This window comes from Liolophura sinensis, chromosome 6, assembly GCF_032854445.1.
Source record: "Liolophura sinensis isolate JHLJ2023 chromosome 6, CUHK_Ljap_v2, whole genome shotgun sequence".
In the NCBI taxonomy this organism is placed as follows: domain Eukaryota; kingdom Metazoa; phylum Mollusca; class Polyplacophora; order Chitonida; family Chitonidae; genus Liolophura; species Liolophura sinensis.
The window spans coordinates 18134831-18146976 of record NC_088300.1 but is presented as its reverse complement, the minus strand read 5'-3'; the positions used below and the strand labels follow the sequence as shown (position 1 = coordinate 18146976).

The following is a 12146-nucleotide window of genomic DNA, read 5'->3' as shown; positions in this document are numbered from 1 at the left end:
TTCATGGGAGTTTTTACTGTTGGTTTTAAAGCGTTGTTTTCAGAGGGATGTACGAGTCCCGACTAAAGTCAAACACACGAAATTATTGACATTTTACCACAACTATGTTTTACCATGTAAGTATGAGAAACAAGGCTATTGCTGCTATAGTTAGAGTAACCTATGTCAGCATGGGGTAAATTCAAAGCGTCGAAATTTATGTTTCTTGTGTTCCATACATGACGAAATCTGACATCCGAATAAGGCGTACATCTCTTATCTGCGTACGGGACGCTTTCATGGACACGTTTATATCTCATTTGGACATTTTGGAATGTCCCGAAAGGATTATTTTGCCACGTTCGTCTGTCCGTCTGTCTGTTTGAACGACAAAGTCGCAATACAAAGGCTAGGTGTGTGAAAAGCTGCTTCTTACCACGTGATGGCAACCCCAATTTTCAAATTCCAGCATGGGAAAAATAACATTTGATGGTATTCAGAGAACTACGGCTTCACTACTGCCATGGATAGCAGCAAATCATATGTTGTCTTTATAAGTCTTCGTGAAGTATTGGTTTAGAGAGTTTAGTATTGGCTCCCATGTTATTCCATCTTGATTTAATCAAGTTAGCCAGCTCATGCTGGCTTCCTCTCCAGACTCCAGCCGTACGTGGGAAGGTCTGTCAGCAACCCGCGGATGGTTGTGGGTTTCCTTTGGGCTCTCCCCAGTTTCCTCGCAACATAATGCTGGGCGGCATCTTATAAGTGAAATATTCTTGAGTATGGCGTGAGGCACCAATCAAATAAATAAATTAATTAATTTAATCAAGTTAGTGATGTCCATCATTCTGTAAGACAGTTTGGAAGGTAGAGACCATGTGATCTTCTTTGTAACAACCGGTGTGGGTGAAGAAAACTGTTTTCCCAACATTATTGCATAGCAAACTGAATCGCTGTCAGTTATCTTGTATCCGTTGGATTTGTATAATTTTTGGCTTTCCAGATAATATGAGTATTTCTGCCAAGCTTTCATGATGCTATTTTGTACAACTAGGCTTTACTGGTCGCTAGCGAAGTGGCAAAAAGTGACCTTTTCCCCAATGCTTTAACCTTGTGCGGTCATTTTGTTTTCAACACGAAAGGATGGTTACATGACCCCCGACTTCCGACCCTTCTTACAAGATGCATGATCAACCATTGTCATGTTCCACCTAACACAGGTTGACTGGCACCTTAGTTTATACTTACACTGCTTGAAGTTTAAAGCAAAAGTGGCTGTTTAGTGACAAGTGTGTTGTGTATGGAGTTTATTTCACTGCGTAGGAAAGATTCATAGTAAGTTGAAGTAGGTAACTATTTGAATGAGGGGCTGTTTACTTCAATTTTCCTGTTACCTGAGCATCTTACTCTAAATAACAAGTTTCAGTGATGTGATGGCAGAAGAAAGCTGGTTAGGTAATGATATCATATTTGGTGTACAGATACATACTGAAGTGAACAAGGTTCATATTTAAACTTGGACTGTTGTGATCAAATTTCTGGTTTCCATGGCAGCTGAGTGAGCAAGTTTCTGCAATGTAAGAACAATAAAAATCCAAGCACTTAGGACAAGGATTTCATTTTTTGTGTGTATGTCGATCCATATCCAGGGGAACAAGGCCTCTATTTGAAGTGAAGAAAAAAGTTTGGTTTCCATGGGAACAGACTGGAAATAACCATTTTCAGCTGTGTGAACACAATAGAAATAGATTTCACAATGGCATTCCAAGTTTGATTTACAAGCTCGTGTGGAGGATAAAGGACTTCTAATTTAATCCGCCACTTTTTCAATCAGAGCTCTGATTTATAAATTTGCCGTCTGAAAATAACAAATTACCATTCTTTAGTTTTACTTACTATTTATAAATGTAACAGTTACCTGTACTAATGTAATATTGGTTCAACATTGGGAACATAGGCATTCATGCCAACTTATGTACATTTGGGTACATCGGTTTAATGTTTAATGTTGTTTTTATTAAATATGCAGTACGCTGTCATTGAACAAGTGCAGATCTGAAGTATTATTTGCTGTTTTTGTTTCGCCAGGTGTCCCTGGAACATGAGATTCTTCTCCATCCAAGATACTTTGGTCCTAACCTCCTCAACATTGTCAAGCAGAAGCTCTTCACTGAGGTAGAGGGTACCTGCACTGGAAAGTACGTTTTTTTTTTTAATATATTCTGATCTCAACATATATGGGTGATGGGGGCCTCCGAGGCAGAGGTGGTTAGCGTGCCAGTACGCCGCAGTGACCATGGAGCCTCTCACTGATGCAGTTCTATGTGAGTTTAAGTCCAGCTCATGCTGCCTTTCAGTCCGGCTTTATGAGGGAAGGTCTGCCAGCCACCTGCCGATGGTTGTGCGCCTGGTTTCCAACCACCATAATGCCATTGTATAAGTGAAGTATTCTCGAATACGGTGTAAAACACCAATCAAGTAAATAAATTGATGGGTGATGCATTCTCAAAATGCCTTCCTACATCACCGTTGAAAGCATATATCTGTCAGTGCTACACATGTTTATGTTATCCAAAGCAGCAGCTAAATATTGTTATACCAGAATTAATCTAACCCATAATTGGTCTAATTTAAAAGCTGTGCTTTGCAGAGAAAATTGTTGTATAGGAATGGAGAGGTGGTGGCATTTAGGGGGAGATAATTCTACGAGCAAGAATTTTATCGGGATTCCTATGTTATCCATTGTTGTGTCCCTTGATATACTTGTACATTTTATAGCAAATATACTTCTTTATGAATACATCACTACTATAGCTGAGGTAGACTTATTCCATTTGACATTGTTCCTCTTCAGGTATGGCTTTGTGATAGCTGTGACAACAATTGACAACATAGGAGCTGGGCTCATCCAGCCAAGCAGAGGTTTTGTTGTTTATCCCGTCAAGTACAAGGCTATCGTCTTCCGTCCGTTCAAAGGGGAAGTGCTTGATGCTGTAGTGACGCAAGTAAACAAGGTACAGCTCTTTACTCACAGTATCCTCCTAATATTTGGTTTGTTAATAAAGCTTTCTGTTATTCACCATTTTTACTGGGAAAAAAAAAGCCAGTTCCAGATATAAAAATTGGCCAAGTTTAACTTTCAGTGTGATATTTTCATACAAGTTTACGTGATATTTGACAGTTCTCCTTGTCTCTGTCTAACCCACTGGGTTATCCCTGCTTAGTTATCTGTCAGAAAGGCATTTCATTTAAACCTGCTAGCATAACTATTGTATCCCTTCTGTGTTGAGGCCTAGCTGGCTTTGATGGATAAAGTGCCGTCTTGGTGCAACTATCAGACCTTTGACCCGTGTGGTTGAATGTTTGAACCCAGTTCCTGCTGTTTTGGGTGCGGCCTAAAGTCAACATTACTTTTCAGGTACCTGGCAAAGATTGGAGATTTAATCCAGGCACTCCGATTTCCAGACTTTCCTCACCCATAGTGAAAACATTTCATTATAAAACTGTCACATTTTCAAATGAAATATTCATTAGGGCAGCGTTAAAGACCAATCAGTCAAATGAAATCATCATTTTGTTAAGAAAAATTTGATTTGTATTCTTTTAAATATCCCACTCTTCCTCACAGGTGGGCTTGTTCACAGAGATTGGACCACTCTCCTGCTTTATTTCACGCCATGTAAGTATAAGATACACGTGTATTTTTTTGCAGTGTAATCTTACATAAGTAAGTATTATTTCTGTGAGTGTACATACATGTATTTCTGTGTAAAAAGTACACCGTATTAAGCTCAGCTTCCAGCTATGACTTACTTGTACATTTGTAGTAAATATATGATAACTGTTTTCCTTCATTTTCAATGTACAAATTATGATGATATTCTCAATATTACATGACTCACATATAAGGCCTACTACATATGTTTTTGAACTTAAATTTTTATATTTTGATGCATAGAGATTGAAGTGTGTACAGACATTTACTTATTGTTGTTCTGTTAATTATGTTGGGCTATGTTTCAAGCTCTCTGTCAATGTTTTAAGTTAGTATGGAAAAAAAAAAATTAAAAATATAGGTCAGTGGTGCTTACAACTATGTAGTGACCATTAGCTGGGAACATTTTTACCAGCTTTTAAAATCAATATCATCTTTCAATGAAATAATTGGATGGTGGAGTGGTAATTTGATAAGGCGTTGGCATTGATGTGGCTTTTGATTCACATTACATATGATTTATGTGCTTGCTGTGCCTTCAGTACAAACATATAGCCATGAGTTAATGCCCTTTTGTATAAATATGTAGCAATATTATCCTTTTAATAGGAACAACAGAACAATAGATTTGTGTTAAATAGGATTTAAAAGAACATGCATGACCTGTCATAATGGGTACAACTTGACAGAAAGTAATAAGGCATTGGACATTATCGCAGAAGAGTAGTGTCACTGTACATGTATGTACCCACGTTTAATGAGTTAAACAGCTGTGGTGAAAACCGCCTCAGATACTGTATTTGCCCTGCTGAAGTTTAGCCTTTTTTTTAAGTGACACATTTTGCTTGGTTCTGCTTAATTCAGACCTCTTATAAGGCAACTTGAACTTTTCCTGTGCTTTTGAAAGTGCATTTTTTACCTACATAACTTGAAATTGAACTTTGCCCTTTGACATTGGTGAGTGGCTGGAATGGTTTTAACTGGGAGCCTGACCAGTGACTCATGTGAGGGTCCTGTTCAGCATCATGTGATTTGACCCCAACACATGGCATGCTGGGGTGGGAAAACAGTTCACAAGGAATACATGTCATTGTAGTGAGAATGTAACATCTTTTAGGTCAAACGTGGTGAAATGTGCATCACTTCAAAATAATAAGTGGTGGCCTCCATGGACTAGTTGTTAGCCTGCTAGTGCAGTACATTGACCCATAGCATCTCACTAATGTGGTTGTTGTGAGTTTGACCAGCACATGCTGGCTTCCTATCCTTTTGAACATGCAAAGGTCTGCCAGCAACCTGCAGATGATTGTGGGTGTCTTTGGGCTCTCCCCAGTTTCGTTCCACCATACTGCTGGGTGCTTTAGCATAAGTGAAATATTTTTGAGTAAGGTGTCAATCAAATATAGACATCAATCAAATAAATATGATTATTTATTTGATTAGTGTTTTATTCCATACTCAAGAATATTTCACTTATATGACGGTGGCCAGGATTATGGTGGGACAAATTCCATGACCATCCACATGGAATGGAAGTGGTTAATCTCTATATAGTTGTTTGTCATTACATGAACTCTGCCATCCATTTTTGGTCTTCTGGTTGATAAGGGTCAGCCAAGTGCTCTAAGTAAGTATTGAGCAGGATGTAGTACACACACACACACAAACACACATGGGAAGACTGTTTATTGAGCAGGGTATTGGTGGATAAAGAGCCTGTCACAAGTCTCTGTTGTCATGTGATGGTCCCTTTTTTTTTTTTTTGCAGTCAATCCCAGCTGACATGGAGTTTGATCCCAATTCGAATCCACCGTGCTACAAGACCAAAGACGAGGTAACTGTTAACACAACTCCCTCAATGCTGACTCCTGGGGTGCGCTGTCCACACCGGGATCCTGGGTCAGCAGAAGAATGCTTTATTTGGGGATGAGTGTGTGTCTTTGCCAGGCACAATATTATTTCTGACAAGACAGTATTGAATCTCCCAATGCCCCACTACTTGATAGACACTCCACCCAGCTGAAAGATCAGAAATTAATATTCCAATCCATTTCAATTTCCGTTGGTAGAGTTGTGGGTTTAAGCTCAATATTGAATAGGGTCTGGGCATCGTGTTCTTTTTGTGTAAACAATCTAGAATAAATCTGGGTAAAAGATATGGGATGGGATATCTGTGGGACTTAGTCCAGTTTTTATATTGATCTTGGTTAGAAATGGTCCATATCTTGTGCTAAAGAGGGCAGGCCTTTATGACATGTCAGCTACCTCACTCTGCTGACTTGATCAGGGACGGCTTAAGGGTTGAGAAACACAAACTCTGTCACACGAGTGTAAGAACTGTTACATGCATCTGAACATGACTACATTTGTCAGAACACTGTTACATTTATTTGAACAATTACATTTGTCTGAACACTTACATTAATCACAATGCTATTACATTTTTTTAACACTATTATATTTATTTGAACATTATTACATTTATTTGAACAGTTACACATATTTGAACAGTTACATTTATTAGAACAATATAACATTTAGTTGAACTCTTTTATATTGATTGGAACACCATTACATTCATTTAAACAATTATTAGTTATGTTATATTGATTTGGACACAATAACGTTAGTATGAAGACCATTATATTGCCTTGAAAGCATCTACATTTGCCTCACATTTATCAGTGGGTTTGGCTGTGTGGCTGAGATGTTTGTCTTTGAATCATATGATAGATGAGGTGTTGGGTCAATTCGCGTATATTGATAATAAGTGATCAACAGCTATGTTCTGAAAACTATCTCTTCAAATGTTGTGTGCATATTACTTACCCTAAATTACATAATCAATGAATTATTGTATTGTGTATTAATGTATTAGAATCATTGTGAAAAGTAAATGGTAGGGGTAACATCTCAAAAAAAAAAAAGGTACTGTAGGTATGGAGCTGAGGTTTTGCATACATATAATGGACAAAGCCATGATGGATAGGTTCCATCACTGATGCTCTGTGTGCACATTATTTACCGTAAATTACCAGATTCAGGACTTCAGTACTTTACATATTTAGCTGAAGTTTTGATTTCATGTGTCTTCTACAGGTGAGCTTTTCTGTACCCTTGCTACCAAATCTAAGTCCCACCTTTAATGTTAATTTATTATAAACTGTTGATCTGTTTTGTTTTTGACAGGATGTGGTTATCCAGCAGGATGATGAAATCCGTGTGAAGATTGTAGGGACCAGAGTGGATGCCCAGGATATTGTAAGTTTACACACACTAGTCCATTATCTTACATTATCACATTGTCTCTATGAGTCTACTGACTGTTTTGCGTAACAAGAAAAATTCTTATCTCTGCTATTTGAAACAAGTTTTAAGCCAGGTATACCACTATTCTGTAGTCACTGACTGTACTTTTGACAATGCTTGCTGACTGCCTATTGTTTTGCTTCAGTTTGCCATTGGAACTCTTATGGATGACTACTTGGGTGAGTTAACATTGTTGACAAATTTTCATTATGCAAAGGTTGTAATGTTGATAATTTATACATACGCATAGTTATATTTTCCAGCAGGGTTTGTGAAAAAAAGCATGCTCGACAACGCTCGTCTACTCATTTGATCAGCCTAATCCTCTTTGAAGACCACTTTTCTTCCACCAATATGGTGTGCCTATCTGTATATATAGCAGACTTGTCTGAGGTTTGTAGTTTCCCCAGGCACTACGGTTTCCTCCACCTGTATTGTCTGAGGTTTGTAGTTTCCCCAGGCACTACGGTTTCCTCCACCTGTAATGCTGACTATGGTGTTAAGCAACCATCAGATAAATAATAAGAAGAGGGGGTAGCTATTGACAGTTTAAGGTTAAGTCATTAACCTGCCTCATGTGATTTTAATGTCACATTAACAACAAGGTCTTCATGCCTTAATTGCATCATTCATGTGAACTGTGAATAATAGTCATAGGATATAGTCAAGTGAGCTGTATTGAGTGTGTCCTGTCTGCCTTTCACCGTGAATGTGTTTGTTTTTTCAGGTTTAATCAGCTAATGATGCGATGTGTTTGATTTGGCGAGGTGTGGGGGCGTCGGTGGTCACACTTCATGATGTCCATATTTAAGGCTGTATGACACACAGCGGGGTCAGTTACCACCCTCAGGGAATTAGGGCGAAGAGATAGTGGTTGTCTTACAGGGCTTCATATGGATAGCGGAGGCAGCTGAGCTTTAATGATGTGAACCATATAGAGAGGACTGGTCTGCTACTGACCAACGCCCACGTGGCTACATGTGGTTATCTGTGTACTGTGCATACAGACAACAGACCTAATGCCATGTGTATGAATTGAAGGCTGTTCAAAGTGAATGACAGTGCAATACAAACTGCATGTGCAATCTTCTGCTGTCCTCTCTCTGTGTCGCTATAAAATGCTTACACAGTAGTGAAGGAAGCTGAGGAAGGTGAGGTTGTAGATGTAACAGAGGCACAGAAAGAAAAATGTGTACAACATTCTTCACTTAACAGTACAGTATTTGTATAACCTTTTTTAAAATGGTTATAAACTCTATTTAAAATTTAACCCACATTGAACTGTAATCTTCATCCAAATTATTGTATATCCGTCATCTTCTCTCCTTTTTCATACATAAAATTTTCAATTGTGAAAGGTTTAAACTTTAGACTGGGTTGAATATGTTAAGCACTGACTAATGGCGTGGGATGGTTATACGTGGAGTTTAGCTTGACTGGTAACTTGTATGTTTAATATATATTACAGTTTGTAGAGTTACGCTCTAGTAAGTTAAGTATTGGAATGTTACAGTGGTTCTTTCAGGCTGCGAACAGTTTCCTTGTGAGGTCATTTTTAGGAAATTCTTGTTAAGAAATCCTCCACAAAAAATATTGGGGAATTCCATTAATTTTATTCTGGCTAAAGAAAAATATAGGGATTTTAAAGAAATTGATGGAGTGTCGGTGCAGTTGCACCCAACAAACATATTGTTAAGGGTGGCCTGACCCTTAACTTGATCATTTTAGTAGTCAGGTGTATCAAGCATCACTTAAACAAAATAAACATAGAATTGGGAACATTCTAGTGCTGCCTTCAAATATGTGAAAATGATCTTCTGCTTGATTCAGTCATTTACTCATAACCCTGATCATTTGTCCTAACGTGCAGAAAATGTAACAAAGTCATACAGTAATATCCAGGATTTGTTGTTTAGATTTCATTTCATGGAAAACAGAATAATGAAAAGATGATAGACAAAAGCAGCGTCTGTTGATGACATGATAATGATTTCAAACATGAAAAAAAGTAAAATTACTATATGAATGGCTTCTTTAAGAGGAAATCAGTTTCAGGATGCAAAGCAAACAAAACTTAATGCCTAGAGGCAGAATTTTCATCGAGTTTGCCTTGTTTTTTTCCAATTTATTACCTGTGGAAGACATTTCCCAAGACACCGTAAGCTCCTGTATAGAACACTGTCTCAGCATGGGGTGATGTAATCAATTGGTTTCAACATAGCGATGTAATCAGTTGGTATAGTCATTCAACATTTTATAATATACATGAAAATCATTCATATACGTACATTTTCAATGCAGTGTAAATACATAATGCCATTGTATTTCCTTAACCATGTACCTACATGATATTATTTTCATTTATTGGCTAAATGTTTGCGGATTCTTTCAAAAGACCTGGCTGTCTTTGTTGTTTGGGCTTTGGTGACGATAAACTGTTGAAACAAGACTTCTTGTCATCAACCAGTACGGTGTGCACGCCGGTACGTCACGTGGAAATGGGGACCTCATTGGCCTAGTGGTTAGCATGTTTAGCATGTTCGGGCTGCACAATGACCCAGGAGCCTCTCACCAATGCGATCGCTGTTAGTTCAAGTCCACTCAATGCTTTTCCAGGTTTCCTCCAACGATAATGCTGGCCGCCGTCGTATAAATAAAATATTCTTGACGACAGTCTAAACACCAAATAAATAAATAAATAAATAAATCACGCTTGGGAAATTTCGTCAGTAACTTACTAAAGGATAGGAGGGGCCTCTGTGGTTTTGTGATGAGCGTGTTAATGCAACACAGTGGCGCAGGAGCCTCTCAGGATCGCGATCATCAGGCGTTCAAATCTAGCTCACGCTGGCTTCATGTCGGGTTGCACTTGGGATTGGGTGGGAAGGTCTGACATCAACCTGCGGATACTTGTGGATTTCCCCTTGCTTCTGCCCGGTTTCCTCCGATCGTATAAGTGAAATATTATTGAGTACTGCGTAAAACACCAATCAAATAAATACTGAAGACAGGTGGTTTCCCCCGTTTTCTCCACCCATAAGTAACCGCCATTGTGTAAGTGACAGTCAGCCCTTTACCAAAATGTCACAGAAACTGTATTTGGTGAATCTGTGGCAGGATTTTAGCCAGCGTGCGTTAATCTGATTACGTTAAACTGAGAATGGGAATCGGGCCATAGGCATTCCGCAGGGTTTTATGGATTCTTGGCTAACTACGTAATATGCTGACTTAAAGCAGTTTCACCGAGCAATAGTCTGTAAAACGTCCTTTGTATCGAGGAGTTTACCACCAAAACCACCAGAATTTCTTGATCATTGCTTAGAATTGTCTCTGCATTTTTGCTTGAAATTTGATGCAGCGTTTTGTCAGTTCGCGCAGGTGAATGTTGAAGGTTGAATTTGATTGGATTTATTTGATTGGTGTTTTACGCCGTACCGTCGAGGGTAGAAAGTCGTGGAGTATGTTGAACGTGTGGGATATGAATAAAATGGATGAATTTTATTACCTGAAATATTTATTTTAGAGAATTTGCGAGGTAAGTCCAGAAATATAGAAAGTATTATTTTGTGGATACTTTTCATTATTGCACACACACGCCCATGCAATGATTTGTTTTGCCATGTCGTAGTGCGACGATGTCACGTCACAAAGGGACATCCCCAAGATGTGACGTTATAACTCAAGGCCCCCCCAGTGTTCAAATTTGTTACAAGACTTCATCATGGCGACTTGCAGTTTCCACTCATTGTACATTGATTGCTACGTGTAGTTCGCGATTTGCATATCAATGAATATTTTATATTCGGTAAATTTGTGCGCGAACGACCTAGTGTCGTTTATAAGGACAGTGATTTACAACTCGAATAACATATGAAGTCAGTGCTCTGCAATCATTACGCACACGATAAAGTCCTACTTGTGACAGTACAATAATTTTGGTCTTTCTTGTTGATTTAATGGCAAGATCTCAGCACTATTTTAATTAGAGAATAATATCTGTGTATGACAGTGTCAAACATTCTACTTTATTGTGGTTTAGAGGTCAACATTTGAATGTATCACATGACTTGAACATTATACAGGTTTACAGACTGCTCAATCAGGCGAGCTACCGGTATTCTCTGAATGCCCTTTTTTAATATCTGCTTTGGGCTGTAGTAGTTTTCTGGACTTCTTTCAAAACGGTTTGTTGTATTGAATTGAAACTTGATGTATGGCTTCAGCACGGAAAATCACGGCCAGTTTTGCTTAGTGGTTTTATTCAACGACAGTTTTTCACGAAATGAGTGGTTACTCCCATTTAAATCTTGGTGCATAAGTTCAGGTGGAGGTTAGGGGTGTTTCGTTCATTTTCCAAAAAAAAAAATTATGTTCGTGCCTATTGTTATTGCTCGAAATATTCCAATTATTCATTTCGGACAAAATTTTTTGTCGATTTTCTGGAAATCGTAGCTGTTTGAAATTTGGCCGCAAAATTCTCGCAGATGTTATTATTAAGGAGTTTGAAGTTTGTTCTTTTATGTCACTTGGTTTGGCGACCATGATGGATTTCAAACAAAAAGAACCAATGGACGGATCTTCCTGAAATTTTATATACATGTACAGCTATGCTAGTCTTAAACAGACATTAAAATCACTTAAAAACTGTAAAAACTCATCGAATGTATGAAGCTGAATGTTGATATTACTTGCCGATCACCTAGCCGATATATTTCGGCTAGGTGATCAGAATCTACTTTTCTTTTCATTCCATGAATTTTTGAGATATAAGGTTTTGAATTTACATAATTTTAAATGGAAAAACTATTGCAGTTAGTACCATGGATTTGTAATTTGCACCAAATTGTATCTCGAAGTATGCACCTTCCATAGTATATGAACATATATGAGTTATGCTTAATGGTCTTCACGATAGAAGTGTTTAAATCGCATCATCCTATTTCGGACATGGGAATTTAAGCCCATTCATTTAGCTTTTAGAAACCTAGGGGGCAGTTACATGCTTTTGAATTGCCTAAAGTTAACTGTCGATGATTTGCCCGAGCAAACTCTGTATCTTAATATACCAGTATCCCAGTGTTGCTGAAGGGGCCTCCGTGGCTCAGTCGGTTAAAGCGCTAGCGCAGTGTAATGACCCAGGAGT

At 38.3% G+C, this 12146-nt stretch overlaps 1 protein-coding gene across 1 annotated transcript; it reads left to right on the top strand.

Moving 5' to 3' along the window:
• The first annotated feature begins 23 nt into the window (after positions 1–23).
• LOC135467827 (DNA-directed RNA polymerase II subunit RPB7) lies at positions 24–9586 on the top strand. The gene is made up of 8 exons (XM_064745706.1): positions 24–116; positions 2068–2177; positions 2834–2993; positions 3608–3658; positions 5463–5528; positions 6884–6955; positions 7149–7182; positions 7731–9586. Exons 1-8 carry the CDS (start codon positions 105–107, stop codon positions 7742–7744), a joined length of 519 nt encoding a protein of 172 aa, XP_064601776.1. The 5' UTR covers positions 24–104; the 3' UTR covers positions 7745–9586.
• Positions 9587–12146: the final 2560 nt, after the last annotated feature.